The 26788-nt window shown below is 39.7% G+C and overlaps 1 protein-coding gene and 1 long non-coding RNA gene across 2 annotated transcripts in view; one reads left to right on the top strand and one right to left on the bottom strand.

The window, feature by feature from the left end:
• Nucleotides 1–1328: 1328 nt before the first annotated feature.
• On the bottom strand, nucleotides 1329–7799 carry LOC116760128. Its single transcript, XR_004351655.1, has 3 exons — nucleotides 7573–7799; nucleotides 5716–5856; nucleotides 1329–1378 (listed from the first exon to the last, which is right to left on the bottom strand). It is a non-coding gene; the product is annotated as an uncharacterized LOC116760128 (long non-coding RNA).
• Nucleotides 7357–26788, top strand: part of UTP20 (UTP20 small subunit processome component) — a 96963-nt gene continuing 77531 nt past the window's right edge. The window contains exons 1-14 of the mRNA XM_032644495.1: nucleotides 7357–7575; nucleotides 8444–8524; nucleotides 10494–10560; nucleotides 10685–10817; nucleotides 11273–11461; nucleotides 14696–14777; nucleotides 15446–15583; nucleotides 16205–16360; nucleotides 16920–17066; nucleotides 17151–17285; nucleotides 18860–18937; nucleotides 20687–20865; nucleotides 25598–25753; nucleotides 25897–25985. Of these exons, the coding sequence (XP_032500386.1) occupies nucleotides 7531–7575; nucleotides 8444–8524; nucleotides 10494–10560; nucleotides 10685–10817; nucleotides 11273–11461; nucleotides 14696–14777; nucleotides 15446–15583; nucleotides 16205–16360; nucleotides 16920–17066; nucleotides 17151–17285; nucleotides 18860–18937; nucleotides 20687–20865; nucleotides 25598–25753; nucleotides 25897–25985 (1675 nt within the window). The 5' untranslated portion in view covers nucleotides 7357–7530. The remainder of the gene's footprint in view (nucleotides 7576–8443; nucleotides 8525–10493; nucleotides 10561–10684; nucleotides 10818–11272; nucleotides 11462–14695; nucleotides 14778–15445; nucleotides 15584–16204; nucleotides 16361–16919; nucleotides 17067–17150; nucleotides 17286–18859; nucleotides 18938–20686; nucleotides 20866–25597; nucleotides 25754–25896; nucleotides 25986–26788) is intronic.

The following is a 26788-nucleotide window of genomic DNA, read 5'->3' as shown; positions in this document are numbered from 1 at the left end:
TCTAATGACATACAATGTTGAGCATCTTTCATATGCTCATTTGCCATCTGTATATCCTCTTTGGTGAGGTGTCTGTTCAGATCTTTTGCCCTTTTTAATTTGAGTTCTTTTTATTATTGAATTTTAAGAGTTCTTTGCACGTTTTGGATACACATCTTTTATCAGATATGTGTTTTGCAAGTATCTTTCCCAGTCTGTGGCTTCTTTCCATTCTCTTAAGATGTATTTTTTTTAATAAATTTATTTATTTTGTTTTATTTTTATTTTTGGCTGCGTTGGGTCTTCATTGCTGCATGCAGGCTTTCTTTAGTTGCGGCCAGTGGGGGGCTACTCTTCGTTGCAGTGCGCGGACTTCTCATTGCGGTGGCTTCTCTTGTTGCAGAGCACAAGCCGTAGGTGCATGGACTTCAGTAGTTGTGGCACACGGGCTCAGCAGCTGTGGCTCACAGGTTCTAGAGCGCAGGCTCAGTAGTTGTGGTGCACGGGCTTAGTTGCTCCATGGCATGTGGGATATTTCCGGACCAGGGCTCGAACCCATGTCCCCTGCATTGGCAGGTGGATTCTTAACCACTGCACCACGAGAGAAGCCCTTAAGATGTATTTTTAAGTGTATCTTTAAAGGGATTCTATCACCCAGATCAAAGAGTGATATATAAGAAACTGAGAAGCGTCCCCTTCTCGGCCTCCCCAACTGATACTGAAAACATACCATTGTAAATACATAAGAAGTTCTGGGAGCAATTCGTAACTACTTGACTTCACATAATGCAATATTCAAAGCATATATGTGTACATTACTTCCTTCGGTTTAGGGTTAATTTTACAAAGTCACACAGCTGAGTGAACCTCCTAGGATTAGAACCCAGGTTTTATAACTCCTGGTCTGGTATTCTTTCCAATCCATCACATTGACTCCTATTATCAAGATTTTGTCTTTGATTCTTTTGACCCTTATTCACCATATAAATGTTTATGTTGAGAGGAAGGCTTAAGTGTCCAGTCTTTTTTATCAGCAACACAAAAATTTTATTTTTTTGTAAATTTATTTATTTTTAATTTTATTTACTTTTGGTTGCATTGGGTCTTCATTGCTGTGCGCAGGCTTTCTCTAGTTGTGGCGAGCAGAGGCTACTCTTCGTTGCGGTGAGCGGACTTCTCATTGAGGTGGCTTCTCTTGTTGCAGAGCATGGGCTCTAGGCGCGCGGGCTTCGGTAGTTGTGGCACACGGGCTTCAGTAGTTGTGGCTCGCGGGTTCTAGAGCGCAGGCTCAGTAGTTGTGGTGCACGGGCCCAGTTGCTCCGTGGCATGTGGATCTTCCTGGACCAGGGCCCAAACCGTATCCCCTTCATTGGCAGGCTGATTCTTAACCACTGTGCCACTAGGAAAGCCCCAACACAAAAATTTTAAGTCAGCTGTATAAGTATTATTTTGGATGAAAGTGACAGAACCCAAGTAAAATTGGCTTAAGCATACAAAAGTGGAATTAGTGAACTAAGGTGACTGAAAAGTCCAAGGACTGGGTGGATGGATCCATTGGCTCACACAAGCTCATCTCAATCAATCTCTTTCCCTCCCTGTCTCTCATCTACTTTGCACAGAGTTCATTCGCAGGCAGACCTCTCCATGAAGTGACACAATGGCCACCAACAGCTTCAGGCTCCTATCATCTTGCAAAAATTCAAGAAAAAGAAGCACCTCTTTCCCAATAGCTCTCACAAAACTTCCAGATAGGGTCCCTGGCCCAGCTTGGGACACATGCTTACCTCTGAACCGGTTAGTTGGCCAAAGAAATACAACTTAGGACACAGGCCCTTCTAGGTGTCTAGTCTGAACTTCAGACACTAAGAATGAGGGAAGAGTGATTCCTCAAAGGAAAATAAGGATGCTGCTTCCAGAGGAAGAGAGAACAAACACTGTCAAGAAATCAACAAATGTCTACCATAACATCCAAGCATTTATTTCTCTAAACCTGTCCCTGTCCCTTCTAGTTCACACTCTTAAGCTGTGGGGTGGCAAAAAGGCAAACTGAAATTAGAAGACCTGAATTCAAGTCCTTCCTCCACTTAGAAGTTCTCCGATCTTCAGATCCCTTATCTTTAAAGTGAGGATAATACAACCTACCTTGCAAATGTGGATAGGAGAACAAAATAATGATAATAGCAAATACTTATAAAAGACTAAACAGTAATAATAGTAAACACATTCTATAGCACATGGGATGTGCCAGACAATGTTCTAAGTGCTTTAACATACAGGAGGTCAGTGATTCCCAAACTTGAGCCTGCAGTAGAATCACCTGGAAGGCTTGTGAAAGTACAGATTACTGGGCCCCATCCCCAGAGTTTCTGATTCAACAGGCTTGGGGTGAAGCCTGAGAATTCACATGTCTGACAAGTTCCCATTGGGTGCCGATGCTGCTGCTTGGGGACCACACTTTGATAACCAAAGTATTAGGTTAGTGACTCTTCGGAACAGCTCCATGAGGGGCACCAGTATTACCCCTAACTTGGTGGTGAGTAAACTGAGGTTCACATAGCAGTGACAAGGGTGTGAGCCTGGGACACTTGGCAGCAGAGTCCAAGCTCTCCTCTCCTTCAAAGAAGCAACTAAGATGTAATAGGACAAAAGCCAATTCGGATGCAAAGATATAACCGAGGGGAGGGTGGGAAAATGGAGAAGGGGAGATAAATCCAAACTGTGAGACCCTTATCCTTCCTACAGAAGATGTCAAGTTAAGGATAAAAATAGAGAGTAGAAATCATGAAAGTGGGTATGTAAACATATGTAGGTGTTTAAATTGTTCAAAAAGCAGGTTAATTTAGGTTATCCTCTGACATCTCTTAAAAGAAAATAAGGAACTTAAAGTTCACGACAGAAATGCCAACGGTGAGTGAAAGTGGGGAAGGAAAACAAGCTGAACACAGAAGGCAGTAGCGTGTGTGCATGTCTGTATGCATGTTTCAGGAGGTGGGGAAGGGTGTTCCAAGTATTTTAACACCGACGGAAAAACTGCACCAGCTCCCCTGTAAAATGCTGAGTCACTCACTGTATTAAATAGTAAAAATGGCAGCAGTGTCAATGATCTGCTCTCTGGAAGAGACATATTTAAAACCGAAGACAACAACAGCCTTCTTCTTGAGCAGATGCTGCAAAATGAAATGCCTAAGGGGGCCAGGTGGGTACCTCAGACATAAACCAGCGAGGGGGTCAGGGCTTGGACTACAGGGAGTGACTGCTGCTCTTCCAAATGTGGGCCCAGGGTTGTGGATTTTTTTAATTTTTCAAGAGAAGCTAGAAATCTGGATTTTCACTTGAAATCTCCAGATATTTTACAAATTAAAATATTTCAAGAACATTTTTGGTAAGCAAAATATATCTGTGTGTTACAGTGGGCCGGTGAAGCCTACCACTTTGCAATTTCTGGTCCAATGTCTCTGATGCCTGAGGCATAAACCAGGAAAGGAGAATAGAAGCTCAATGGTCTCAGTGCTAAAAAGCGATCATATGGTTGAAAAAGAAACAATAAAAATAAGAAAGACTGTTCATATAGGCATGTATAAGTTACAAGAGACTTTGACCTGCTTTATGTCAAAGGATCTCCTTACTAATCAGCAAGTAAAAAGGCAGACTTGGTTACTACTTAAAGGTGAGGAAACTGAGGCTGAGAGATTACGTCACTGGTCCAATTATCAGCTAATACATGGAAAATCCTAGAATTGGGATCCAAATGTTCTTCTGAATGCTCTTGCTGCCTCCCGATTTATACACAACGGTGAACGTGGTTCTCACAAGAAGGGAATGATCTTTGGGTCAGCTTCTCTTAACTACCGTAATTAAGAGTTACTAAAATATCTTCCTTGGCCACACTTTCTTCTTTTCCCTTCACTCCCCTCTATCAGTTTGAGATCTCACTTCCTTGGTCCCTTGTTCTGAGTCAGAATCATTTCCCGTTTGATATATTGCATCTTTTGAGCCCCACCATGCAGAACTGCCCCCTTCCTGACATCACGTACAATATCTTACTAATCTTTCAAGAGCCTTGGATTACTGTTGTCCCCACTTTACAGTTAAGGAAACTGAGGCTCTCCCTACCTCTGAGTTTCACCCTGTTCTTTGTTTTACTTTTTATTAACCTAAGGATACTAAGGGTGATACCAATGCCCAGTGCTAACTTGAGAGGATGTGGCTTTGGATTAAGAGCTAAAAACAACCAAATTGGGCTTCCCTGGTGGCGCAGTGGTTGAGAGTCCGCCTGCCGATGCAGGGGACACGGGTTCGTGCCCCGGTCCGGGAAGATCCCACATGCCGCGGAGCAGCTGGGCCCGTGAGCCATGGCCGCTGAGCCTGCGCGTCCGGAGCCTGTGCTCCGCAACGGGAGAGGCCACAACAGTGAGAGGCCCGCATACCTCAAAAAAAAAAAAAAAAAAAAATTTGTATTTGACTACTTTGAACCCTTGCATATACTGCTCCTTGCCTTGTTCCCTCTACCTAGATAACACCATTTGTGTCCATGCTCCTCCCTTGCCTGGTTTTCTTCTATCCATCTTCCAGATCTCAGCTTAGATGTCACCTCCAGCTAGAAGCCTTCCATGTCTAGGCTAGGCAAACTTCTCATGTGTTCTTGTAGTCCCTTGGGCTTTAAATTAGAGTGTGCACTAAGGAAACAAAGATTAAAAAGCAAAACTTCCCAATCAAGCTTAAGAAGGAAGGAAAGAAAGAATTATGTGTCTAAGTGAACTAGCTGGAATGGATGGGGCAGGCAGAACCATTGCGGTAAGAAACAGAGGATTGCAAGGGGTATTTAAGGCCTTGGCATGGAGGGCAAAAGCTGGGGGGCAAGAAGATTCATAAGTAAACTGGTGTTTTTCGTGGCTGCTTTGGATATTCCACAGAACCTCAGAAACAGCTTTGGGAGAACCCTTAAAAATCCCGTGGCACAACCCGCATCCAGTGCCGGAGTTACATTAGTCTTGAGTTTGTCAGGGTTAAACAAAGTACTGTACACTTTGTTAATTCAACAAACGTTCATTAAACTCTTAAGTTCACGGGATACACTGGTGATACAAAGTTGAAAAAGTACATGGTTTCTGCCCTTAAGGAACTTGTCAGGTAGCCAGACAGTAGACTACTTATCCATTCGGCAAACATTTATACCATTCTCTGTGTGCCAATAGAATTCCTTGGAAAACTGGTATTATTATCACTTCCTTTTAATAGATCAGGAAGTTGGGTCTCAGAAAGGTTAGGTAACTTGTCAAAGGTTGTGCAGTTATGGTACCTGGCACCTTTCATCCATTAGCTTCTTTACTCTGCACAACAACGCCCTATAAGGTAGGTGCTTTCATTAGCTCCATTTTACATAAAAGGAATTGAGGCTCAGAGAGGGTAAATAACTTCCCCAAGACTATACCAGTAATAAACGGCAGAGGTAGGATTCAAACCCAGGCAATCTGGTTCTAGCATCTATGCTCTCAACCACCATGTTGTATTGATAAATTGTTCAACCAGAGCTGTCAATATTATATGGATCATATAATGAGTAACAATGCAATATATAACTTGCGTCAGTTTTTTGATTTTCATGTTTCTCTCTACTCCTTATTGTCCCATTAACTCCATTACCGAAAATAAATGACAGAGAAGCAAAAGGGCACAATTATCTGGAGGTAATTTTAGCAATAGGTTGGGAACATTGCTTAGAGTAGGGGCTCTTACCCTCAGGTAACTTCAGACTTCTCTTTGAAATCATCTATACATTTTAGTGTGAATGAGCTTATTAGTACTTTTCTGAAGAGAAGGTCTACAGCTTTCTTAGACTCCTTGAAGGCTCTATGACCCAACAAGGTGAAGAACCACCTAAAGAAAAAAAAAAAAAAGCCAATTAGCTTACTGGAAGCCAGTCAAACATTGGGCACTTCTATATTTTATTATTAAAAAATAAAATCCATAAATGCTATGAATCCATTAAAAATATTTACAGCAACCCTGTGACAACATAAAAACATTGATGTTGTAATGCCAATAACAATACGAAAGTGTTTTATCTACTTTACTTCTTCACCTGATTGCCTCCTCAATCCATACATATTTCGCTTCCTTTCCTCTACACCGGACCATACTTGTCAAGGTCATCAGTGACCATCACCTTGTCAGGCTCAGCAGCTACTTCTCTCTCCTCAGTTTTCACTATAGTTGGCCACTGGCTCTGCTTCCAGGCCAGGACTAGTCTGTTTCTACCTCACTGTCTCTCTTTCCCAGTCACCTTTCCGGTCACTGCTAAATGGTGGAGCATTCCAACGTTCAACTTGGGTCCTCTTCTCTTCTTTGTCCTCCTTTTCATCACTCTCTCCCTAAAACATCTCATCCAGTTCCATGGCTTTAAATAACTTCACACTTTCTGTAAAGTGTATTTAAGTCACACCTCCAGCCCTGACCTCTACACTGAGTTCTAGGCAGGAATATATTCAATTTGTCTACTATCTCTTCTTGGTTATCTAAGATGTAAGCACGTCAGACTAAACATTTCCAAATAAAATTATTATTAATATTATCAGTCTCTTTTTCAGCTCACAGAACAGAGCATGGCCCATAGCAGACTGTCAAGAAATATTTGTTTAATGAGTAAGTGAAAAAACATACATACACACACACACACACAACTGTTTGTATAATTACGTTTAACAACAGGACATAAGAATGGTAGGAAAATACCAAAACGTTAACTGGTTGTGCATGAAACCATGAGTTTTCTTTAAAAGTCCTTTCCAATTTTAAATGGAAAAATAGTGGTTAAGAATATCAGACATTGCAGGGGTGGGATAGGGAGGGTGGGAGGGAGGAAGACGCAAGAGGGAAGAGATATGGGAACATATGTATATGTATAATTGATTCACTTTGTTATAAAGCAGAAACTAACACATCATTGTAAAACAATTATACTCCAATAAAGATGTTAAAAAAAAAAAAGAATATCAGACATGGGAACTCAGTGACCTCCGCCAGACTGCCACTTACCGGCTGCACATCCTTGCTTTCTCCGTATGCCAAAGGGACTTAGAAATATGTACCTCATCTGTAGTCATGCAACGTTCACAATGCGCTTTGCTGTGAAATTATGAATGTAAAGAGCTTTGCCTGGTGCAGTATACATAGTGAGAGGTAGTAGTTGTTGGCTGTTAATGATGACAAGCATGTTTTCTTTTATGATAAAAATACATTTTTCTTATAAACCTTTACTGAAGAGAGTTCAAAAAACTCCACACCCACATACCCACTGAGCCGGAGCCTCCCAGTCTCCAGCCGGCTGCAGGGGGCGGGCGCGCCTGCTCCTTCCGCTTCTTCCGCCCACGTGACCCGATCAGCCGGCCACCCGTCTCCAACATGGCGGCGTCCAGGGGCTCAAGCCGCACGTGTGAAAGAGTCTGAGTACGTGGGAGTGCAAGTGTGGGAGCCAGTTTCCCTTGTCTACAGTCAGTAGCATCCCTTCAACCCTTCCCGAGATCCTCGCGGGCCCGCCGCCCCTCTGCAGCCATGAAGCCAAAGCCAGTTTCCCACAAGATCGAGAACACTTACCGGGTGAGTGAAGAAACTTGGCCGTGGGACTAGTTCTCGGCGGAGATCCCGGGGCTACAGTGCTCTGGGCCGAGCGAAAGTCATTTGTCCGGAGGCTCTAGCAAAAGAGCCTCTCTCTCTCTCCGGGTGTAGTAAATATGGGATGGGGAAGGTAGCTTCAACTGCAGATTTCGCCCATGTTTTGTGGCGTCTGGCCTGGCTGAGACTTTTCTTCAGGCCAGAGTTAAATTCAGTGTCACAAACTAACTGCTTAGGAATTCTTTCCTGCTCTTTTATCCTTGAAGACTGAATGGGGGGCGGGCCGGTGGGAGGAGGTGAGTGTTTCCAGCTACTGGCTACTACACCACTTTCCCGGTTGGCTCCTTGAGGGTTTCTTTGTTACTCTACAGCCGTAGGTCTGTATATGTTTAAAAACACTGTTGTTGCCACGACTTAGCCAGATCCTGTACTTGCAGCAGGGTATGAAACCTAGCAGTAGATCTGGCGAGGCCACGTTGCTAGCTTTTACCTAGGTCAATCCACCAGTCTAGCGTGGAAATTTTGTTTGAAATGACATTTTGCAAATATATCCATAGAACTATTTCATTATCTTCGTACATTAGTGCAGTGCATGTCTTTCAGTTTGTTTTTAAAGTTATCATTTGTGATTTGTCAGAGATGTCTACTTCTATTTGTAAAACTCAGTTATACATTTTATGATTGATTGAAAATACAACTCTGAAATTGAAAGCAAAGCATAACATTTCTAATGATAGAACGTAAGGAGGCACATTGAACCTTTAAACTTTATACTTCCACGAGGAAATTGTCCACATATGATTGTGATAAGTATAAAATGTGGATGTGTTGTAAATATACTTCTCCCCCGCAGTTTCTTACGTTTGCTGAACGATTGGGAAATGTGAATATCGATATTATTCACCGGATTGATAGAACTGCAAGCTATGATGAGGTAAGAGAATGTTAAATGAGCTGATCTTCAAGTATTCATAGTTGGTTTTTTAGATTCTCTTTGAAGTGAATTTCTCAAGCCATTCTTTTATGAACATGAAATGCATTAGACCTGTGCTGTCTCAAACATAACAAATTAGATTTAAAGTAAAGTAAATTAAAAATTCTAATGCTCAGTAGCCATATGTGGCTAGTTGCTACCATACTGACCAAGTGCGGACATGGAACATTTTCCATCATTGCTGAAAGTTCTATTGGGTGATGTGGTGTTAGAAAATTTACTTGATTCTCAGGTGGCTTCTGATTCCAGCCACTCCCTTCCCATGTGCATTCCGAGCACTGCTACAGATCCATATTCTTGAAACTACAATTTTAAAGAGGTTTTGAGCAAGTCACTTTCCTGGGGCTCAGTTTCCTCCTTTATTAATAAACATGGGGGAGCTAAACCACATAATTTTTTCCAGTTCTAACCATGCTGTAACTCAGTCACACCTCTACTCAAAAATCTTGTTTTCGCTGCATCAAGTCATTATTTCTCTGCCAGCCTTTTAAGGTCCTGTATAACGTGCCTTTAAATTAGGGATTCAATGTCAGTTTTTACTGTTTTTCACTTGACTCTAGTCAGACTCCGCTCACTATCTCTTTGAATGCCTTGTCTCCAGTATGTGAATTCAGTGTGTTAATGATGTTATCTAGGTAGGCACATAATGCTTTGGGAACTCACCGTGAAGTGATCCTAACCTAGATTCTGTGAGGGTGTAAGGTGAGGTGTCAAAAAAGGTGAAGTGGACTAGGTGATACCTGAATCTTGTTTGTATAGGTTTTAGCATGGCAAAGAGAACAGGAAAGGCTGTTTCAGGCTGAGGAAGAAGCCTTTATAAAGGAACAGAGGCTAAAGAGAGCATGTCACATTCAAGTAACTCCGAAGCATTTCAGTATGCTTATAATTGCCTGTGGGATGTTTGTTTATGTTGATGGTGACTGCAGATGGGCCAAGCGGGTAGCTGGTGAGAGATAAAGCTGAAGAGATAATCAAGGACCATGAAGGGCTTCATATGTCAAGCTAAATTTGGATTTATCCTGAAGCTATGGGAAGTCATTCTAGGATTATAAGGCAGGGGAATGTGTGACATGATCAGTTGTAAATTTTAGATCTCTCTGGCTTTAATGTGGAGGAAAGAACAACCAGTTGCTCTGGAGTCAGGGTAACCAGTTATGATGATTCGGTAGTCATCTAAGTAAGAACTTTTCTCTCATATAAATATGTACAAATATTTATAGAGGTCTTTTTTTTTTTTTAAAGAAAAATTGGTTCCTACCATATACTTCACTATGAAACTTGCTTTTCTCACTTTGAAAGTATACTATCAATATCCTTCTAATTTAATAATAGATATAATTCTTTTTAATAGCAACATAATATACCTTATTATGTACAGACCATAATATGTATACCAACCATTTTCCTTTTGTTGGATATTGAGGCTTTTTTGTGTTTCCCCCCCACTACAATAAAGCTGAATGAATGTCTTTATACTTGTATATTTACAACTTTTATAAGAAATATCTCCAAAAAGGGAAATGCTGGATCAAAGGGCATACCTGTTTTTAATGTTAATAGAAATGCCAGATTACTTATCTATCAGGTTGTAGCAATTCATATTTCCAAAAGCAGAATGAAAGAACTGCAAGAGTCAACATTTTTCTTGGCCTAAAATTGTGAAAAACAGAAAAAAAAATTTTTTTTAGTGTCACTATTACTTAGTTTTAAACCTTCTGTCCATATTTTATACCTGATTGCTTTTTTAGGTGTGTTAGTTAATGCCCTGTTTAAAAAAAAACTAAGAGGAGTTTTTCAGCTCTTGACTATCATCACTGTCTTAACGTATTAATATATCATTATTCTTATTTACTCTGATTATAGTTTTTCTTTGAGTTGTCTGATTAATTGACTGCTTTAATCTTGGCAGGAAGTTGAAACCTACTTTTTTGAGGGTCTGCTGAAGTGGAGAGAACTGAACCTTACGGAGCACTTTGGTATTTTCTATTTTGTTTCTATTTTATTCACCCATCATTTGTACTATATATGGTCAAAACAGCTAAATATTGGTGTGATGGAAGAGCAGAACTTATTCTTTTTTTTTCTTTTTTCCCCACCCAGGGAAATTTTACAAAGAAGTTATTGACAAATGCCAGTCGTTCAATCAGCTAGTCTATCATCAAAATGAGATAGTTCAGAGTTTGAAGACTCACCTGCAAGTCAAGAACAGTTATGCCTATCAACCCCTTTTGGAGTAAGTAGCATGTTGAAAGAAAGGCAACAACATTTATCTGAATTTTAAGAAAGGTTGTTTTATAGCTACATATGCTTTAGATCTGGTGTTTGTAATTTAGAAACAAGAATTTACCTTTTTTTGTTAGATGAAAATATTAGTATATTACTGTAAAGCAGAATCTTAGGGGTATATTTTTTTGCTTTTTATACTTTTACAAGAACCTGATTTTTCTTTGACACTATAGGAATGATTGAATATAACTTGTGATGGAAGGTACAAGCTCTAGCTTGATTTCTTTGCTCAACTCTTAAAACGTGAAAAATTTTATACCTCTCTTGAGACTTGGTTTAGTAGCTTTAATTAATCCTTTCATCATAGGTGATAGGTTATCATTTGTGAAACAGATTTGTAGTATTTGGTTTTTGATCTACATGTGTCAGAATCAGTTACCTCTCCTTATTTTTTTCATCCAGTTTAGTTGTACAGTTGGCACGAGATCTACAGATGGACTTCTATCCCCATTTTCAGGACTTTTTCCTGACTATCGCTTCAATCCTGGAGACTCAGGACACGGAGTTGTTAGAATGGGCTTTCACCTCACTGTCCTATCTGTACAAGTACCTGTGGAGACTAATGGTGAAGGACATGTCCAATATATACAGGTGACCATTTCTCTCTCTCACATGGGTTTTTCTTTTCTTCTTCTTTTTTTTTTTTTTTTTTGCTTTAAAATTTTATATATGATTCAGTGCTATTTAGTAAATTTATAGTTATGAAACCATCACCACAATCCAGTTGAAGAACGTTTCCATCATCTCCAAGAGATTTCTCATGCCCATTTGCAGTCAGTTCTGCTCCCCGTCTGCATCAGTTTTGAAAGCAAAAGCAATATACATATATCGAATAGTCAAGATTGCCTCTGGGGAAACAACTGTGTGCTTGAAGCCCCTAAGTAGAATGATCCTCTTCTACAATGATATTTTTTAGCATTTAATTTTTTATTTTTCGGTCAAGGGCAGTTTTTATTGATACTGACAACAAGCAGATACTTTCTGACTCCCATCTGTATTTAATGAAAACATGTATAATACCTGTCACTTGCACCTGCTGACGTGGCTACCTAACTTTAATATGTTCTTTAATTGGCCTTTTCCCTGTCTTCAGTCTGACGCCAAACTTCCTTTCCAGCTCAGTCTCTAATTCTTTTCTTATAAAACGTTGGTTCTCCAGCCAAAGTGGTCCGTAGTCTGTTCCATCGGTCTGCATTGACCTGACCTTCTCTTATCTCCAGCTATTGAAACCAGACCCCCCACCATCAAAGCCTGACTTGAATCCATAGCTTCCACATACGTGCCCGGGTACCTTGTCCAGAAATCAGAGCTTTGTACTCTGAACACGTCTGGCATTCTATACCACTTAAGTCACACAACTTCTGTTATAATCGTTTGTTCTAATGTAATGGTGTCCGCTACAAACCTATAAACTCTTCAAGAACCCCATCTTAAATATTTGCATTTTCCTAGCCCCTAAAATACTGATTAAGACAAAAGAGACACTCAGTATTTGTAAGTAAGTATGGACAGGGAAAGAGAATGAATTCTGTACCAGCTTTTTGTTTAAAGTAAGGCAAAGATTGTTTGTAGTCTGTTTCAATCTGGGACTTAATGGAATTTCTACTTGGCGTCCTGATTACTTCTACATACTTCAATTGGCACAGGAACACGTAAGATTAACCTTTTACCCCAACCCAGTATAAGTATGGATATGGGATAGGACTGTCAATTTTGTTTTTGTACCACCTCCCTTCACTCTACCCTCCTTTGAACATGGAATGAGAAAGAAATATTTTTCTGACCTTTACTAGTTCTCTATGAAGATTGTGGTAAAATGTATTAGAAACCGAGATTACTTCATTAAAGACCAGCCAGATCTTGGAGGATATATAGTTTATTTGGTCTGATGACTTGTGCTGTTACTTTTATATCTCCTGAGTCAGGCTCTCCAGTTATAAATTTATTTGCTTTCTGTATGACATCTTCAACAGCCTGGATATTTTCACTTGACTGTTGTTGAAATCAAAGTCTACACATTCCTGTTCAAGCCAGCTCTTTTCATTCGTGTGTTCAGTAAATATGTACTCAATGCCAGGCTTTGTTTGTTCGCCCAGTTTCTAACGGTGATACCATCATTCTTTCCATCACTGAGATTTGGCCACTTAGAGGCATCTTTGACCCAGTTGTCTTCAAGGACTTTACATCTTTTTGATTCTGCTGTTCACTTACTCAATCCAGTGACTACTTATTGTACACTGTGTATCAGGCTTGAGATGCACTCACAAATAAACCAGATAAAAATCCCTCTTATGAAGTTTACATTTTATCAGGGGGAGAACATCTTGGGCATGGGGCTGGCATGAGCGAGGAACAGTGTGGAAGCCTGGGTGGTGCAGCAGCATTTATAGGGGGAGAGTAATCAGGTGATGTCAGAGATGTGGTAGTAGGGGACCTGACCATAAAGGGCCTTGTGGATACTATAAGATCTTTGGTTTCATTGCAGGGACTCTTGAAATGTCTCTTGGGTTCATCCATTGCCATTTCCTTCTGCCACTGGCCCTCTTTCATGCCCTTGTTTGCCCAAACTTTTATGACTTGACTAACTTCCTAGTTGGACTGCCAGCCTCTTCTTTCTTCCTTTATATCACCCTATACTGGTGCTCAATTTCTCTTTCTGAAACTATTCATTTCTTATTCAGCCAACACTTATTAGTACCTGCTATGACCAAGGAACAATTAGGTGCTGGGGATATGGCAGAAATAGGAGAGATATATTCCATGCTCTTCTTTCATTTGGGAGACCAGTTTAAACAATGTGATTATATGAGTCATTATTTAGTTATAGCTGCATGGCTGTATGACCTTGAGTATGTTGTGTAGCCTTTCTGCCCCTATTTCGTTATCTATAGGATGGGGATAATAGTTCCTACACCACAGAGTCGTTGTGCTGATTAGATGAAGTAACATAGTAAGTGCTTACTTAAATGTAAGCTAGAGTCCCCACTCCTTTGCTTAGTGTTCAGAGCCACCTGTTGACTTGAATAGCTTTATCTGGAGCTGCCTTCCCTACCCATATCATCCTTCGTCCTTTAGACAGACCAGCCTCTCCGATATCTCTCTCTTTTTAATTTATTTGTTTATTTATTTTTGGCTGTGTTGGGTCTTCGTTGCCGTGCACGAGCTTTCTCCAGTTGCAGCGGGCGGGGGCTACTCTTCAGTGTGGTGCCTGGGCTTCTCCTTGCGGTGCTTCTCTTGTTGCAGAGCACGGGCTCTAGGCGCGGGTCTGAGTAGTTGTGGCACGCGGGCTCAGTAGTTGTGGCTTGTGGGCTCTAGAGCGCAGGCTCAGTAGTTGTGGTGCACGGGCTTAGTTGCTTCGCGGCATGTGGGATCTTCCTGGACCAGGGCTCGAACCTGTGTCCCCTGCATTGGCAGGTGGATTCTTAACCACTGCGCCAACCAGGGAAGTCCCTCTCTGTTATCCCTTGACTGTGATCACTTCTGCCCACCCTGTGTTTGCTCTTGCTTTGATCTCTGGCAATATGCACTCCATTCCCCACCTGGATTCTTCCTGTCATTCAGGGATCACTACAAGTTTCATCTTTTCATAGTCTTTCTTATATGACCAGTGCCACCAATCCTAGGATTCTTAATGTCTATGATCTTCAGTCTTCTGTTTGACATGTGGGTGTCGTGGTAATTGAATGAGATTTTAAACTGCTGATGTTATTATACCTGCTACATCTTTCTTGCATACCTTGCACAGGGTTGGGCATATAGTTAACATGTAGTACATCTTTATTAAAATGATGATTAATTAAACATGTCTTATTTTCTCATTTATAGCATGTATAGTACATTCCTGGCTCATAGAAAGCTACATATAAGAAATTTTGCTGCTGAAAGCTTTACTTTTTTGATGAGAAAGGTTAGTTTGATCATTTATGTGTTTATTGCTCATTAATCCTCAAGAATCTGATGAACGGAAGCAGATATCTTTCATAATATAGTTATTATGGACTAATATTTTTTATATAAAGAGAAACCTGTTACTGTTTTGAGTTTATCTCACCATAAGGTGGTTTTTGCTCACTAATGTGAAATAATTGGGGTTACTCTTTTATTCTTACTTAGTGTATATATATATTCTCTAATTCAAGTCAGTCTATGCATGAACAGTGAGATTAACAGAAATTTTTATAAAAATTGCCTGGAAGGAACTGATTGTATAGTGTCATTTGTGTTTGTTTTTAATAGAGTTTTTGTAATAAAACAGAAACATTGCTATTAAATTTCTTTTATACTCATAAAATATAAGCATACTACTTACTTTAAAAGATAGAATGTTGCCTTAGGTAGTTTTTCTTGGTACATACCTGCATATTATACCAATGAATTAATCACTCTTTTGTGTGACATTACAAGTGATAATATACTCTTGCAACAGTTTGAAATCATTGCAAGTGTCACTATTCCTTTTAGAATTTTTATCCTAATTACATTTAAATATGAATCTTTAGAATAGCAAATAATTATTATTCATTAGGATATGTTTATGTTGTAAATACAGTTTTCCATTTGCATTTTGTGTTTTAGGTTTCTGATAAAAATGCACTTTTCAATTTAATGTTTCTTGATCTTGATGAACATCCGGAAAAAGTAGAAGGAGTTGGACAGTTGCTCTTTGAAATGTGCAAAGGAGTTAGAAATATGTTTCACTCCTGTACAGAGACGGTAAATAACTGGGAGGAGTTCCTTGAATCTATGTGAAAGGGGTTAAAAGAAAATAGATAAGATTTACACAGATGACATGGAGAGAGGATTGCCTAGAATAAATAGAAAACATTCAATGGGGCGCATTAGGGCTTTAAAAAACAGTGCTTACCTACTGTAGGCCCTGGGTCATTAGGTATTTTTCATTTAAAAAACAATCACTGCTGGGGCTTCTGTGGTGGTCCAGTGGTTAAGACTCTGAGCTTCCACCGCAGGGGGCACGGGTTTAATCCCTGGTTGGGGAACTAAGATCTCATTTGCCATGCAGCACGGCCAAAAAATCAATCCGTCAATCAAAAAATTTAAAAAATCACTGCTCTCTTCATCCTGGGTGCTAGAAGGTGACATAAATTGATCGATGGGGGGCGGAGGATATTGTGCGATAAAATTGCCCATCCTAGTTTGGAAATTCTTTTGGGACGTGTAGTTAACCACCAGAGCTGCCATATCCTTGATTATCCTGGATCAGATTTTAAGGTAGCTTGAGCAGAGTGGGGAATGAGCAGGGAGGGAAATACCAATGTAAGACTTGAGAATAAGAGTGTGTGCATGTTCCTCTTCATGATTCTTGGATTCCCACAGGCAGTGAAGCTAATTTTGCAAAAGCTAGGACCAGTTACTGAAACAGAAACTCAACTTCCATGGACTTTAGTTGGAGAAACACTCAAAAACATGGTCAAATCTACAGCGTTCTACATCTACAAGGAACATTTTGGTATATTTTTTGAATGTTTGCAAGTGAGTTCTGAGTTTTAAGTATTTGTGTGTAATTAGGAGTCTAAGAGTTAATTGTTGTTCTTAATTAAGCAGATCACTCCTGGATATTGTATTTTATAATTGTTGTCATCATATTTTTATATACTTACTAGGATTTTCCTTACCTCTATCCCCTGTACTATTTTTACTTGCTTTGATATCTTGAGATGCAGTAGAGCATAGTGGTTAAGAGCACAGGCTTTGGAGCCAGAGTCTTCTGTTTGAATCCTGGCTTTGTCACTTACTGCTAGTGTGACTTGGGAAAATTTAAGCCTCTGGTCCTCAGTTTTTTCATCTGGGAAATGGGGATAATAGTATTCCCTGCCAGTGAGGATTATGAGGAAATACTCGTAAAGAACTTACAACAGTGCATTCAGAAATGTTAGCGGTTATCATTAGTGACTCCCTGTAAATGTGTCTTTTTCTTTCACAGAAAAAGTATGTGAAAATTTGAACTGCTTCAACAATATTTTCATTATTAAATTAACAGATGAGTTTGATCTTTGGTAGTTATTCTTTCTTATAAATTCTTCATTTGCAGGAATCACTCCTGGATCTACATACAAAAGTAACCAAGACTAACTGTGGGGAAAGTTCTGAACAGTTTAAAAGGTTGTTAGAAACATATCTGATACTTGTAAAACATGGAAATGGATCAAAGATAACCAACCCTGTTGACGTTTGTAAAGTGAGTTCCCAACTTAATTTGCTTAGAGCCTATTCATTAGAAGCTGATTGCTAAGTGTGCATTGTTTTTCCTTTTATTTTACAGGTGTTGTCTCAAACATTACAAATAGCCCATCTCTCCACATCTTGCCGGGCGACCCTCTTGGATGTAATTTCTGCTTTGATCCTAGGTGAAAATGTTTCCCTGCCAGTGACCCTCATCAAAGAAACCATAGAAAAAGTAATTTACTTTTGCAAATATTAACTGAGTAGTTAATACTATGTTTAGCGTTGAGTAAGCCTTCTGGGGAATATAAATGAAGCTTGGCAAAGGCTCTGTCTTCAGGGAATTTATAATCTTGTTAAGGAGATGTAAATCGCGTGCTTTAATGGAAATAAGCAAAACAAAATGTGATAAAAGCTAAATCTGTTCAGCAAATATTCACCAAACAAATATTTGCTTAACCAAGTTCAGGCTATGGACTAGATATTGTAGAGTGGACACTTTTATTTTATTTATTTATTTATTTTTGCCTGTGATTTTTTTTTTTTTAATTAATATTTTTTAAATATTTATTTATTTATTTTTATTTTTGCCTGCGTTGGGTCTTCGTTACGGCGCGCAGCCTTTCTCTAGTTATGGCGAGCGGGGACTACTCTTCGTTGCGGTGCACGGGCTTCTCATTGCGGTGGCTTCTCTCGTTGCTGAGCACGGGCTCTAGGCACGCGGGCTTCAGTAGTTGAGGCTCACGGGCTCTAGAGCTCAGGCTCAGTAGTTGTGGCGCACAGGCTTAGTTGCTCTGCAGCACGTGGGATCTTCCCAGACCAGGGTTTGAACCCATGTCCCCTGCATTGGCAGGCGGATTCTTAACCACCACACCACCAGGGAAGTCCTGCCTGTGATTTTTAATTGTTAGGGAAGTGGGGCCCTGGGAGTATGTAGTTAAAATCTGTTGAATCAATCTATTTATGTCACGTGGAAACATAAAGGTTAATTCTGTCTGGGGTTGAGGGACAGAGAAAGCTTTTCAAAGGACTAATATTTTGGATAGTCGTTGAAGGTTAAATAGCAGTCTGCCAGTCAGAGAAGGTGTTAAAAACTCTAGGAGAGAGAATGGCAAAAATGTGTTCAAAAATCTATGTTGCTGGGCACGTGGACACATGAAGTGTGATGTATATCAGCAAGGCTTTGCTTGGCTTTGAAAAGTTAGGTTGGATTTTATCCTCCAAGTAGTAGAGGGCCCTGGAAAAATGTTAAGCAGGGAAATGATTTAATGAGATTGGCATTTTAGTGAGTTTAGAAGATGAATTGGAGGGAAGTGGAATTGAAAATAGAGCAGTTAGGTTCTTCCTAGCTTCATGTAGTGCAACAGTATAAAGTTTAGAGGAAGGTGTAAAGTCGTGCTACTTGCCCTTTTATAATTCTCTGTAGCTGGGAAAGAATGGAGCAGCTCTTAGGCAAAGCCCTTGGTAATCACTAGAAACACAGCCCTTCACATTTGTAAGTCCCTTTGGAGAAGGCCGAGCACTTAGAATACTGGTTGAAGTGTGCCCACCATACCTTTACTCTAGTAGCTTCTTTCCCGAGGAGGAAGGCCCAGTGCCTGTGTCTCACACCTGGTGTGTCCATCTGCACGTTCAAATTCAACAATCCAGTTCCTTTTGCCTTCCATGACTCTTTTAACTTGTATCAAGCATCCCACACTTCCTGCTCGCAAGTTAGAGGATCTTGAAGGTTTCGGATGTTTTTATTTTCAGGAATGGGAAAGTACTCTCTTTGTATTTACATTACTATTCTTTGCCTGTGGTCCACAGATTTTTGAGAGCAGATTTGAAAGATGCTTAATTTTGGGTTTTTCGGAAGTCATGTTTGCTATGAAGCAGTTTGAGCAGGTGAGTGAGATATTAAGTCTTGGATTTGTTTTGTTTTAAATCTGTCACGATAAAATGATCAATTTAAAAATCCTGTGATTTTGTTTTTTGAAAGGAATAGAATAAGTATTTGATGTTTTAGTTCATGTATTTTTTTTTAAAGCAATTATATTCCAGTTCTAGGTCATATGTGAAACTTTATTCCACATGCTAAGCATTTTAAATGATACTAGGTAACCAATTTGTTTTTCTAATAGTCTTTTAGGAAGTTATAGAACAATGTGATAAATTTGAAAAAAATGGCTTAAGGAACTTAAACTGTGAATTTGAAGCATAGAAAATAGTTTCTGAAACAGTTTGCATAGGAGGAGCGTTATGAATTTATTTCATTGCTACAGAATGAATTGCTACCTGATAGAATGAGGTAGAAATCTTTCTAATCAAATCCTGAGTTTATTTTATCCTTGCCCCTCACCCTCATCATACATTTGCCACTCCTTCTAACTGGTGATTCTACAGTACACTTCATGGAAATCTCTATCTCTTCTCTCATTTTTCTCTTTAGTCTTTAATAATATATATTTTCATTTGTCTCAGAAAAATACTTCTTTATACATGTCCTAGCCCTGTTGCTTCCTGCCCAGCGAGGGCTCTTTATTTCTCTCTGGTTTTCTTTGCAGCTGCCTCTTTTCCGTCTCCCCTGTTCCCTGTGGTCTCTTTTTAAAAAACGTGTTTTTATCAGAGTATTCTATGTATGTTGTTTAAAAGGTTGCACAGGGCTAAAAGGCACTCATTTCATTCCCACTCCCATCTTCCTCACCAGGAACAAGCACATCTAATGATTTTTAGCTATTTTTTTCTAGCATTTCCTTTATATTTTTAAATCATCTGAACATACTGCTTTTCCTGGACTCATTAGTTTTAGTCCTCATCTGTAGGCTTCCTCCTGGGTAGGTGGATTTCTAGTTCTTTTACGCTTCTCAGCTGCTCAACAGAGTTACATTATAAATTTTGGTTGAATTCATATTCATCAAATACTTGATCCCTATAATCAAGGAGTATTTTATAATTACATTTCCTTTTTTGTATACCCTTTCGTTTTTCCTGAAGTTACCAATTGCCTCATTCTTTAAAAACTTGAAATTGCTGGTGAGTCCGCCAACAGCATCATAGAATGCCTTTCACGTGGCAAACTGGCAGATCATTTGGCAGCTCTTTGCTTTTCTTTTTTCTCTTTAGGAGACATTCCTCCTAGAGCCATTCAAGTCTGAACATGTTGCTTTCTCTGCCCACTGCACAGATGTCATACTAGGACTTGCGCCTCTCCTGTTTCCTGGGTCCCGTGTCTTTCTCTTACTGTAGTTTCCCCTGTTATTTTGATGAAACACATTCTCCAGAGGTTCCTGAGAAAGGGTGAATGGAAGTAAAATTTTGAGATTTAGTGCATCTGTAAGTGTCTTTATTCTCTCCTCAAACTGCATCACCAGTACGCTGGGTACAGCTAAGTGTCTTTATTCTCTCCTCAAACTGCATCACCAGTACGCTGGGTACAGCGCTCTAGATTGTCGTCTTCCCTCAGTTTTTCAGGCATTGCTCCATTGTCTTCTGGCCTCCACTATTCCTTTGCAGAGGTCTGATGTCATTACGATTCCTGAGCCTTTATTTATGATGTCTTTTTTTCTCCGTGGAAGTGTTCGAATCTTCTCTTCATTAGGTGTTCTGAAATTTATATCTGTTGTTAATAAGTGTGATTTTCTTTCTTATTTTTAGCTTTTTCTACCCAGCTTTCTCTTGTATATTGAGAATTGCTTCCTGACTGATGACGCTGCAGTCAAAGATGAAGCTCTGGCCATTTTGGCCAAACTCATTCTGAACAAAGCAGCACCTCCCACCACTGGCTCCATGGCGATTGAGAAGTACCCTCTGCTTTTCTCAGAACAGACAGTGGGGTAAGTTTTAAGTCTTTCTTCTCTGTATTCTTGGTAGGATTACCCATTTAAAAATAATGCATTCAGAATACTGTAAAAACTGAAGATCTACATGTATTAACTGGAGAGATGTCCGTGATACATTGTTATGTGAAAAAAGCAAGTTGTAGGACTTCCCTGGTGGCACAGTGGTTAAGAATCCGCCTGCCGATGCAGGGGACACAGGTTCGAGCCCTGGTCCGGGAAGATCCCACATGCCGTGGAACAGCTAAGCCCGTGCACCACAACTACTGAGCCTGCTCTCTAGAGCCCGCGAGCCACATCTACTGAGCCCACACGCCACAACTACTGAAGCCCGCATGCCTAGAGCCCGCGCTCCGCAACAAGAGAAGCCTGCGTACCGCAGCGAAGACTAGCCCCTGCTTGCCGCAGCTAGAGAAAGCCTGCGCACGGCAACAAAGACCCAATGCAGCCAAAGATAGATAGATAAATAAATTTAAAAAAATAAATAAACCAAGTTGTAAAAGAGTACATGATGCCATTTTGCAAAGTTAAAACCAAAAGTATATATAAGCATAGGAACACGTGTGAAAGGATACAGAAACAGGTTATTTAACTTCAAGAGCGTGGTAAGTGAAAGAAAGAGGTCACTATTAATTTTCTTAACCTTTTATTTTAAAACAATTGTATAAAAAAAAAAAAAAAAAAAAAAACAATTGTATATTCACGTGTGGTTATAAGAAATAGGACAGAGAGTTTCCGTATACGTTTCACTTAGTTTCCCCCGGTGGCAACATCTTATTTGGCTTGGCCAAAAAGTTCGTTCGGGTTTTTCCGCATGATGTTACAGAAAAACCTGAATGAACTTTTTGGCCAACCCAATACAAAAGCTTAGTGCAATATCACAACCAGATAATTGACATTGGTACAAACCACCAACCTTATTCAGATTTACGTTTTACATCACTCATCTCTGTGTTTGCATGTATATGGATATATAGTTCGGTGCAATTTTATCTCATGTCTATTCACAACTACCACCAAAGTCAAGATACAGAGCTGTACCATCACTGCAACGATCTCTTGTGCTACTTTTTAATAGCCACACTCACCCTGCCACTCCCCACTCCATCCGTAACTCCTGGCAACCACAAATCTTATTCTCCATTTTTACAATTTTGTCATTTCAAGAATATGATATAAATTATGCAGTACAGCTTTTGAGATTGGCTTTTTCACTCAACACAATTCCTTGAGGCCCATCTAAGTTGTTGTGTGCATCAGTAATCCATTCCTTTTTATGTTGAGCGTCTTTGTGTGCTATTCCTAAGTAGTATTCCATGGTAATGGATGTAGCAGTCTGTTTAAACATACACTTGTGGAAAGGAATAACTAGATCATTCCTAGTTTTTGGCTATTATGAATAAAGCTGTTATAAACATTCATGTACACAGCTTTCCATTTCTCTGAGATAAATGCCCCAGATTGGACTTATTAGGTTATAGGGTAAGGGCATGTTCAGTTTTGGGGTTTTTGTTTTTGTTTTGCAGTTTTTTGTTGTTGTTGTAGTTTTGTTTGTTGCTTCGTTTTATTTTTCATGTTCAGGTTTATAAGAAGCTGCCAGATGGTTTTCCAGGGTGACTGTGCCATTTTACGCCCCCGCAGCAGCATGAGTGATCCAGTTTCTCTGCATCCTCACCAGTATTGGTTATTTTCAGTTTTTTGTTTTTGCCGGTCTGATAGGATATAGTGATATCTATCTCACTGTGGTTTTAATTTGCATTTTCCTAATGGCTAAGGATGTTGAACATCTTTTCGTGTGCCTATTTTCCATCTGCATATCATCTTTACTGAAATATCTGTTCATTTCCTTGGCCCATTTTCTAATTTGATTGTTTCTTTGCTGTTGAGTTTTGAGAGTGCTTTATATATTCTAATACAAGTCCTTTTGTCTGCTTCGTGATGGTGCAAATATTTTCTCCCAGTCTGTAGCTTGTCTTCCTTTGCTTAACAAGATTTTTCACTGATGAGAGTTTTAAATTTTGATGAGGTCCAATGTATCAACTTTTCCTCTTATGGATAATGCTTTTGATGTCAAGTCTAAGAACTATTTGCCTAACTATAGGTCCCAAGTATTTTCTCCTATTTTTTTTAAGTTTTATCATTTTATGTTTTACATTTAAGTCCATGATCCATTTTGAGTTAATTTTTATATAAGGTGTGAAGTTTGGGTCAAGTTTCCTTTTTTGCCTCTGAATGTCCACTGCTCTGGCAACATTTGTTGAAAAGGCTGTTCTTCCTCATTGAGCTGCTTTTGCTTTTGTGTCAAAAATCAGCTGGGCATAAATGTATGGGACTGTTTCTAGCTCTCTATTCTGTTTCATTGATCTATGTGTCTGTCCTCCTCTAATGCCACAATCTTGTTACTATAGCATAAAATAAATCTGGAAATCTTAAAAAAAAATCCTTTCACTGTATTCTTCCTTTTCAAGATTGTTTTGTCTATTCCTGGTCCTTTGCCCTTTTGTATAAATTTTAGAAGAAACTTGTCTATATCTACAGAAAAAACCCCACCTTGCTGGGATTTGTTTTGAATTGCATTAAGTCTATAGGTCAATTTGGGGAGAATTGACAACCCCCTAAAGAGACACAAAACTGTTATCTTTGTTTACGACAAGAGGTTGGTAAAGAGAAGAAAGAAGTGACTATTAGCTTTTAGATTATAAACCTTTGCATTGTTTGAATTGTTAAAAGGTCTATTCATTACTTTCTCAATTTCATTAAAAACAGTACATACTCTTTGGAAGTCGAAACAAAGTTTATGTAAATATTTGAGAGGGTTCTGCTTACTATTTTTTGAATAGTTGAGTGGGTGTGCCTCTAGAAATTATAGATCAGGAAACCAGTTCCCTTATCGTTCCTAATAAATGTAAGCATATTAACTTAAGGCGAGTGCCACAGGTTCTGTATTTCATTGTCTAAGAAAACTTCCATCACCCTGTAGAATAATACGTGAATGGTCACCTTTGTCTGAATATTCCTGATCACACTCCATCCACTCATCTCACAGATTTATTGTGAGAATAAAAAGAGATAATAGATGTGAAAAGACTCTTGGGAAGATAAATTTATTCTGTCATTTGACAGATATTTATTGTATCAGACACTGTTCTAGGCACTGGGATATAATAAAGAAAAAGGTTTCTTCTTTGGGGGAGATGACAGTCTTGGGGGGACAGGCATGTGAGGCAGATAAACAAGTTAATTTTAGATTGTGATAAAAAGAAAAATAAAACAAGGCTTTGAGACACAGTAGATAGAGAGGCAGCACTACTCCTGTCTAGAAAGGGGACCTTTGGTCCGATTGTAATGGTGGAAGGATCCAACCTGGCAAAGAAAGGCTGGGTGAAAGGCTTTCCAGGCAAAGGGAAGCGTTCCTGCAAAGGCTCTGGGATGGGAATAAGCCCAGTGTGTTTGAGGAACAAAAGGAAAGCCTGTGTGGGTAAAGAGCATTGAGTAAGGAGGAGGGAGGAAGTGAGTGAAGGAGGAGAGGGTCGTATCACCCAAGGCCTTACAGGATGAGGTGAGTATGGATTTCATTGGAGGAGCTCATTGGCAGGTGTGACGAAGCAGGAGAATGACGTGGCAACTAATGACTCATCTTTATAAAGCATCTCAATATTTTATTTGTAAGATTTTTTTCCGATTATTGAGTCATGGTTAATACTAGAAAGACTGTATATCAAGGTACAGTGATTTTTAGAAATTACCAGTAAAATTAACTTAGTTATCTCTCATAATTTCCAAGCATTCAGTGTCCTGATAAGTATGAAACAAAAGAGAATGCAACTTTTTTGGTTAACTTTAATGATAAAAAGGTATAGGAATAAAAACCTGATATTCTACTTCTGTTCTGTAATAAGTTAACCAAACTGGACATGGAGAATTAATTATAAAAACAGATCAGTTTACTTATTGTTTCTGTGACTTTTCTTTCCACTGGATTTCTGTCTTTTAAATAGGACTGACGTATAGTTCATTGGCAAAACTAGAGGCAAACAAGAATACCGCCAAAGTAACAAATACCTAAAACTGAATGTCATATTAGAAAATAATGTTGGGTAACCACTTATCAGATTAAAGCCTCAGAGAAAGTTACTTCTTGCTTTTTTTTTTTTGGCCGCATGGCATGCGGGATCTTAGTTCCCCAACCAGGGATCGCACCCGCGCTCCCTACAGTGGAAGAGTGGAGTCTTAACCACTGGACCCCCAGGGAAGTCCAAAAGTTACTTCTAAACCATAATCATTTTAGTGACATTTGTCAAGTTCTCTGTGATTCCTTTGCAACATCATTCTACACGTTTGTGAAGCAGTAAAATTCATGTCAGAAAGGAAAGGGGGGATGGAGGAAGTCAGTTCATGCCAGTAAATCACCTCTCCAGTTCTTAAACACATGTCCATCGGCACAGAATTCAGAAATAATACCTAAAACTGGAAGAGAGTTGCTTTAAGTTATGAAGCAAGTTAAAATAGAAGAAAATAGAACCAATGGGGTTGAAAAAATCTGTCACTGAAAAATCAGTAAATGAGTCACTTTTGTTTAGTTATTTGTATTCAACTGTCGCCACCAGTTCCTTCCTTCCCACTAATGCTCCATGCATGGAAAGGAACCAATTTTATTTCAAACGTCAGAGGGCTAGAGCGATTATATCCTCTCTCATTTTAAATATTTGTTTATCTTTTCTTCCTTCAGATCCAGTATAAGGCAGAAGAAGACCAGATCCAAGGGAGGAAAGGAACAGATCTCAGTATTAGATCATCTTTTATCTATAATTCAGTTACCCCCAAATAAAGAGAGTACTTACCTTTCATGCTCTTGGGCGGCCCTTGTCGTGTTACCTCATATTAGGTGAGAAAATCAACTGTGTTTAATTGTGAAAGGTGTTTTAGCAAGCTGATAAAAACATTTATTAGCCATTTTTTGCCATTTCATGAAAAAACCATTGAATGCTAGTTTGAGCATTTCCCTTTTTCTCCCCACTTCTTGGACAGACCCCTGGAGAAAGAGAAGGTGATACCCCTAGTCACCTGCTTCATAGAGTCACTCTTCATGACTGTTGACAGAGGGAGCTTTGGAAAAGGTCAGTTACAATCACCATTTGTTTTCTTGTCTGTCTTTTCTGGCACACCCAGAGTAACTGTAAACACATGGATACCAGAGAATAGTACTGCCGTTGTGTTGTGTTCTGGCAGAACCCCCTGTATGTAAATAGGGAAAAAAGAGGCTGAGATGGAGGCATTACCCTTGTACCTCATAATGTGGTGGCAAAGTCAGGACAGCTTGAACATTTGCTGAGTCCAAGGGTGTCGTAGTAGAAGGCTGCCATGGTCAAAGAAATCAGACTCAACTTCAGGTCCCAGCTTGTGTCTTGTTCCTGTCTTCCACGCCCAGTCTAGCCCTGGTATACACTTGTGCTCCAGGCATTTGCTTACCTAGAGCAAGACACTTTCTTGTATGTCCCTCTGGCTACCATTGCACATGTGTCCCTTCTGCCTGGAGTCCTTTCTAGGTCTTTCATCATTTGGTGAACTCGTACTTAGCTTTCAAAACTCAGCTCAGGTCTTCCCTGGTGGTGCAGTGGTTAAGAATCCGCCTGCCAATGCAGGGGACACGGGTTCGAGCCCTGGTCCAGGAAGATCCCACACACCGCGGAGCAACAAAGCCCGTGCGCCACAACTACTGAGCCTGTGCTCTAGAGCCCACGAGCCACAACTACTGAAGCCTGCGTGCCTGGAGCCCATGCTCCACAATAAGAGAATCCACCACAATGAGCAGCCTGCACACTGCAACAGAGAGTAGCCCTCGCTCGCTGCAACTAGAGAAAGCCCGCGTGCAGCAACGAAGACCCATTGCAGCCAAAAATAAATAAAATTAAAAAAGACA

The sequence above is a fragment of the Phocoena sinus genome, chromosome 10 (genome assembly GCF_008692025.1).
Source record: "Phocoena sinus isolate mPhoSin1 chromosome 10, mPhoSin1.pri, whole genome shotgun sequence".
Classification (NCBI taxonomy): Eukaryota; Metazoa; Chordata; class Mammalia; order Artiodactyla; family Phocoenidae; genus Phocoena; species Phocoena sinus.
This window is presented reverse-complemented; position numbering and strand designations above follow the sequence as displayed.